This window comes from Cyprinodon tularosa, unplaced genomic scaffold, assembly GCF_016077235.1.
Source record: "Cyprinodon tularosa strain WSP-4 unplaced genomic scaffold, ASM1607723v1 ctg230, whole genome shotgun sequence".
Lineage (NCBI taxonomy): Eukaryota > Metazoa > Chordata > Actinopteri > Cyprinodontiformes > Cyprinodontidae > Cyprinodon > Cyprinodon tularosa.
Window position 1 is genome coordinate 621709 of NW_024038862.1, and position 7286 is coordinate 628994.

Genomic DNA, 7286 nt, shown 5'->3' on the forward strand with positions numbered 1-7286 from the left:
GGGGAAACACACAGAAGGGGATGAAGACAACAAATGAGGTGCTGCAGAAGAGTAATATATATGGTGGGGAAGAGCAATGAGTGGGGCAATTAACTGATTGGGAGCAGGTGTGGACAGAAAGATCTGAAGGAGAGCTGAGGGGCACTATGGAGAAGGCAGCTGGCACCAGGGGGCCACAGAGAGTAACAGGTCATAAGAACTAAGAAGACAGAAAAGGGAAAGCAGACTAATGACTAAGAAACAGAAAATGACCAAGTGCACACTATGGGTAAACAATTTTATAATCTTAGATGATTAACATGCCATGGGAGATATCATCTAAAGATAACAGAAAACAATAGATATAAAAAACTAGAACAAAGATAAAATAAGTACCAATGGATTTTTAAAAAGATAACTGAAAGACACACCTAGGAAAAGTTAAACTCGGAAGTCATTCAAAATTAGATCGATCTTTACAGAAAACACAGAATCACATGAAAAATTGAACAGAACCAAAATGTCAAAAACAGTAGATCATAACAGCGTAACTGATCAGCTCCTCAGGCTTTAAAATGCAGTCCAAATTAGGTGTTTGGTTCTCGTAAAAGCTGAAATAAAATCACAAACATTAGTGTAGTTCAGGAAGCTATTCTTAGGTCTGCACAACAGATTGCAGGACTTATGGAATGGCTGAGACATTTGTGAGAATAAGAACACATTTTAAGGCTGTATCTGGAAGAATTTAAAAACAATGTTCGATCCTCTTGGCATTCAGTTGCACCCTTATAACTCTGTAGCCAAAAAAATAACAAAAAACTCTTTGGGTTAAAATAAAAAAAAAGTTAAATGCTAGCCATTAAAAAGATAATGCATTCATGAGAACAAAAGGCACTAATGAGTAACATTTCTGCACAAAGTATATGACAGCGGAAAGGTTTTATATAGACAGTGAACTTGCATTTAGCATTGAAACTATTTAAGAAAATTGGAATCTGCCTTTTTTTGTACACCGAATTTTAAATACTGAATTTTTTTACACATTGAATTCCTTACACTGATTTTTTATCTGGTGAAAATTCGGGAAGATGGGAAACGTTAGCCTTTAGATGCAAATCATGCACCACAAAATATTTTTGCAAATTATTCGAAAATTCGAATAATTTGCCAAATATAAGTGGAACATTGTAGTTTGGTTTAAAGAAGGCATTTTAGTTTTATTATAATTTTGTTTGTTGCAAGGATTTTCCCTGGTAAAAAAAAAATGTGCTTTATTGTATTTCAAGTATATTCATATTTCCTATAGTTTACTGAAAATGTACTTAGACAAATTGTACTTTTTGTAAATATATAACAAGTATACTAACATTACGCTTTCATGCTAATACTTTTAACACACTTTAACATAATTACACTATGTTACACTTTATAGAAATATATTATTAAAAAAGTATACTTTAAGTGAAAGTTATGTGTAATTTCTAAAGTGTACTTTTTTTAAATTTGTTTTTCCATATATTTTTGCTATATTTTAAATTGTATGCTCAAAATTGTCATTGTAACGTACACTGAAAGCATATTTTAAAAGTACACATTTTAATCTCGACACTGTAATATTAAGTTTGAGTGCATTTTAAGTTACATTTGAATCTAATTATGAAGTGAAGTTATATACGCTTGTACTTCAGGTAATTCTTTTGGAAAGTGTTCAATAGTATAACTACAAAAATGCACTTAAACCCTATTATGCAATTTTGTGCTGTGTGAAAAGTACACAGATAGCAATTATTGCAGCTGTTATGTAATGTTTAATAAGTTTTGAAAAAGAAATATGATACAATACATCTTACACACAAAACCACATTGAACAAAATACTAAATGTTCACTTCAAAAGTACAGGTGCACAAAAATGTGTGTTCTGCTGAAAAGCAAGTGGTTTAAAGCTGGTGCAGTGCTACATTATGATCTAACAAATAGCATAACTCACATTGCAACAGAAAAGTTAATACTGGCCAAATTACATGCAAAAGAAATAAACTTAACACATTACAATTGTCTCAAGTGTTCAAAAAAGAACATTTCTTTATTGTTTAATGGATCAAAGCAGGGCTACTGCAAACAAGACCAATTGGTGAGTGCACATATTTAAAAGTCGCTGACAGCACTTCATGCGTATAGGAGTGATATGTGGAGGTTGTTTGGCCTTGATGTCTGTAAAGTAGTAGCTCCCCAAGAATTTTAGTCTCTTTCAACATTGTTTGGAAGTGGAATGACATAAATTTTGTCTTTGGACTTAACCATTACACATTTACGTTTAAGTGATTGGGGATGCACAGCAAATACATTATGGGTGTATCCTCCTCTCTGTCATCATGTTCATTTCCGCCATCTTCCTCTCTGTTGTCATGTCCACTTCCACTATCTTCTTCTCTGTCCTCTTGTCCACTTCCACTATCTTCTTCTCTGTCCTCTTGTCCACTTCCATCATCCTCCTCTCTGTCCTCTTGTCCACTTCCACTATCTTCTTCTCTGTCCTCATGTCCACTTCCATCATCCTCCTCTCTGTCATCATGTCCACTTCCACTATTTTCTTCTATGTCCTCATGTCCACTTCCATCATCCTTCTCTCTGTCGTCATGTCCACTTCCACTATCTTCTTCTCTGTCCTCTTGTCCACTTCCACCATCTTCCTCTCTGTCATCATGTCCACTTCCACTATCTTCTTCTATGTCCTCATGTCCACTTCCATCATCCTCCTCTCTGTCATCATGTCCACTTCCACTATCTTCTTCTCTGTCCTCATGTCCACTTCCATCATCTTCCTCTCTGTCATCATGTCCACTTCCACTATCTTCTTCTATGTCCTCATGTCCACTTCCATCATCCTCCTCTCTGTCATCATGTCCACTTCCACTATCTTCTTCTCTGTCCTCTTGTCCACTTCCATCATCTTCTTCTCTGTCCTCTTGTCCACTTCCATCATCCTCCTCTCTGTCATCATGTCCACTTCCACTATCTTCTTCTATGTCCTCATGTCCACTTCCATCATCCTCCTCTCTGTCATCATGTCCACTTCCACTATCTTCTTCTCTGTCCTCTTGTCCACTTCCATCATCTTCTTCTCTGTCCTCTTGTCCACTTCCATTATCCTCCTCTCTGTCATCATGTCCACTTCCACCATCTTCTTCTCTGTCCTCTTGTCCACTTCCATCATCCTCCTCTCTGTCATCATGTCCACTTCCACTATCTTCTTCTCTGTCCTCTTGTCCACTTCCACCATCTTCTTCTCTGTCCTCTTGTCCAATTCCATCATCCTCCTCTCTGTCATCATGTCCACTTCTGTTCCCAAGCATAGAGATGTCTGTGGGGCATGCACTCACTTAACGTAGGCCTACGTAATCCTACAATAACATTATATTTACAGTTGATTTATTAAAAATGCTTTTCAGTAAAAGTCAACAGCAATAACTCCAATAACAAACGATAATTTTATTAAAAATGCTTAACAATTCCTGTAATGAATAAATAGCACAATGAAAGAAATAATGTCTCATCATCGGGATATGCTCCGTGATCAGAGGAAATGTTACTTGGCCCCGAACAGTGGTGAAAATTGGAAGTTCAGTTTAATATAATACAACTCTGTGAATAATTCCGTCTGAAATGAATGAAAATAGTTGTTTTAATGGTTATAGAGTCAGATATGTGGCGGTAATGTTTGATTTATCTAAAGGTTTTAATCTGTTACTGTGTAGATGGGTTTGGCTGTAATTTAAGGACAGATTCTAATATATCTGCAGAGTGGGGACTATAAATCTGATAGGAGTTTTATCTTTTTATTGCTGTTTTGCACAATATGCTTAACTAAGTATTTTTTGATTTTGAATATTAGAGATTTTGCAGATATATTTTGTACATACATTGTTTGGATTTACTTATATATTTCTACCCCTTTTATAGAATAGAAAATCCCTTTATTGTCCCACAATGGGCAAATTTACAGCAGCAGAAAGATTATTAAAAATTGTCACACAAATGAGGACCTTAGAAAAATGTATAAGAATAACATAATAGGGAAGAGTTAAAATATAAACAATACAATTCTGTAAAGTGTTTTAACAATATACAACTGGAGAATAAATAACCAATATGCAACTATCGACATTTTTACAGTATTGGATATTTGAAAATAGCAGCAACATCAGAGATGTACAGAATGACAGCAGCAGGTTATTTAACTGACTAAGGTTTCTATCATTACATTTGATTTGATCTGTTCCTGCTCTCGGTGGTTGGAACCTTTATTCCACTCTGGATTCTTGTGAGTGTAGTCTTTATTCACTTTAACTTTTTTTTAAATAAATAAATAAACAAACAGTTTTGAAAACCTCGGTATTCATTCTTTTCCTGCTTTGTGTGTCAACTTTCACGGTTGCTAAGCAACAGAGCATACGGCGGTAAAACCCGCCGAAGGGTGGACCTGTTCAAATGTACAGCCAAAACTCTTCCGGCCTCCTTATTTTCAAGGACTTCAAAGGATCCAGTCTAGGTAGAACACGTCCTTGGAGGATGCAGCCCAGGATTTCGAACAGAGCCTGTGATTAAAGGGATAGTTCGGTATTTTTGACATGAATCTGTATGGCATCCCCATCACCAGTGGCATGCAATCACACTGACTTACCCCTGGCAGCGTCCTGTGAGCAGAGTTATCGTCCAGTTTTGGTCAAGCCGAAAGTAGTCCGGCAGGTTTTTAGGACCAGCGAAATAAAACTTTTCTCTTGCCAAAACATTATGTGTTCAAAAGAGTGATATTTTTGCATCCCAAAAACGTTGTAGTGGAAAAAGTCACACGTCGTTATCAATTGGTCCTATTTTCTCTCTGTTCGTATCACTGCGCGCCGTCATTCAGACAGCGAGCTCAACAACAGCCAGATGCATGTCTCCCTCCGCCTAGCTCCTAGCTGGGCGGACCGAGACATGCATCTGGCTGTTGTTGAGCTCGCTGTCTGAATGACGGCGCGCACTGATACGAACAGAGAGAAAATAGGACCAATTGATAACGACGTGTGACTTTTTCCACTACAATGTTTTTGGGATGCAAAAATATCACTCTTTTGAACACATAATGTTTTGGGAAGAGAAAAGTTTTATTTCGCTGGTCCTAAAAACCTGCCGGACTACTTTTGGCTTGACCAAAACTGGACGATAACTCTGCTCACAGGACGCTGCCAGGGGTAAGTCAGTGTGATTGCATGCCACTGGTGATGGGGATGCCATACAGATTCATGTCAAAAATACCGAACTATCCCTTTAAGAACAGGGCAGCCCGCACTGACGCGGCTCAGGGATTACGTCACACGCAGCGTCGAAAAAAATCAGGACATTTCCTCACTTTCTAAAAAAAACCCGGGACGCCCGGGACATGACGTGAAATACGGATATGTCCCGGGAAATACGGACGTTTAGTCACCCTATTATAATATAACTATCAACCTATTTTTCCTGCAGATGTCATAGTAAAAGTCAGAAGCTATAACACATATATGTTTTAAAGTCTTTAATGAATGTGTAACCCATGGTTATTAAGCTGTCTATAATTTTATTTTTTATTTCCAAGTCTCATGAAAAAAAAGTCAGTTTTTGGTTTAGTACTGAAAATTCCCATAGACTTGAATGCACCACACCTGCACAGCAGTTAGTCACGGCTCCTCCCTGCTCAGAGCCAGCGTGCTTTTCTTTTAAGGCCTCGGTCTGCATGGAGAGAGGTAACTTTCAAAACATTCCCATTTGGTTTTGAATTCTTAAGATATGTGGATAAAACGCGATTTTGATTATTATATTTGTATTGTAGAAACAGGAGATGTAAGCGGTTGAGCAGGAAGATTTGCTGTATTATTGTGTTGAAGAATATCCTGGTGAGTTCACATGAACCTGTGAATGAAATATATATATTTTTTGAGATGTAAAACCAGTCAGGATATAATGTTTTGTAAGATATGTAATTTTACTAGCTGTTTTGATTTATTGAATGCATTAGCACAGTGAGAAGGAGGCTAACACACCCCCATGTGCTCTTCTAAAAAAAAAATGCACTTGCAAGCTAGCTACATCGTGTGTGATGTTGCTGTAAAACCCCCACAAGGGGTTAACGTAAAATTAACCCTTCATAGGTGTCCTGGATTGTTTTTTCCAGACACAAGTATTGACTACTGACCATAATGATTTCTTAGACAGTGAACCACATGTAAATTGATAATTTTACTTTCTGTATATATTTTTGTCTGTATAAATGTGGTAAAACCAATTTATATTATGGTGATTACATGATTTATTTTCCAATTGAAGTAATTGCTCTGCACATTTGTGTGCAGGCTGTTTTTTTTTTTTTTTACATAGTTGCAGAACCTGCTGTTACAGCTGAGCGGTTCATTGTATGGACTGGACTAGACTCCACCAGAGATGTTGATGCAGGATGTTCCCAATGTCAATGCCATCCGGTTCCCTGGAGGGTGGTAGGAAAAACAAGGAAACTTAAGGATTTTTCTTCCCTTTCTTTCTGCGGATTCATAATTTTTTTCTTTTCTGAGATCTCGGACAATTTTTGTTGTTACTTTGTTTAATTTTTTTGATCAGATCTGATAAAACCACTTGATGCATCAGATTTATTTAAATCCAACTGAAATGGACAATTTCTTTTTATGGTGCACTTATGGACCCTGGTATATCATAATGATACAATTTGTCAGAGTTTTCTGATGTACTGTTCAAAAATACTATGAATATGCTGCGTGACTTACAGTATCTCTCTGTTTGGTTAACAGACGCTGTTCTTCTGGAGTTTCCGCAGACAAGTGTCTCTGATGTGCGCACGGCCATCAGACGAAAATGTAACAATGAGCAGTTCAGCCAAAAAAAAGGAAAATAATGTGTGGTGGGCGTGTTTTTGTATGGTGCGAGGGTTTAGGCATGCAATAATAAGGAATGTTGTTTTTCATTGTTCAGTATTCCTCTGTGTTCTTTAAAGTTTAATTGTAATGTTTAGGTCTGCTGCCTGACATATTTCTACAAAGTGTACTAAAGTACCAATATTTGAAAATGTGTTGCAAGTTTTATAATGAAAATGGTTAAAGTCGATATGTAAATGTTTATTCATTCAGAGATGGTACAAGTTGTTATATTATTTGTAATGTACTATAATTTGGACATGTTTCAAATACATTAAAGTATATTTTTTCACCTGCATGGAAGTATATCCACAAGTCTTTCAGCATTTAGTATACTGTTAATACAGTTGCAAGAATGTGCA

General features: G+C 36.8%; 1 protein-coding gene and 1 long non-coding RNA gene across 2 annotated transcripts; one reads left to right on the forward strand and one right to left on the reverse strand.

The window, feature by feature from the left end:
* Window positions 1-2280: 2280 nt before the first annotated feature.
* Window positions 2281-3333, reverse strand: LOC119784644 (uncharacterized protein DDB_G0290685-like). The gene has a single exon (XM_038286810.1). The coding sequence runs from the start codon at window positions 3331-3333 to the stop codon at window positions 2281-2283; it is 1053 nt and encodes a 350-aa protein (XP_038142738.1).
* A 2331-nt stretch (window positions 3334-5664) lies between these two features.
* On the forward strand, window positions 5665-6644 carry LOC119784666. Its single transcript, XR_005280959.1, has 3 exons — window positions 5665-5745; window positions 5832-5895; window positions 6352-6644. It is a non-coding gene; the product is annotated as an uncharacterized LOC119784666 (long non-coding RNA).
* The last annotated feature ends 642 nt before the right edge of the window (window positions 6645-7286 follow it).

Bases quoted from the DNA above. Each gene is read 5' to 3' on its own strand.
- LOC119784644 (XM_038286810.1), bottom strand. From the start codon at position 3,333: ATGCTTGGGAACAGAAGTGGACATGATGACAGAGAGGAGGATGATGGA.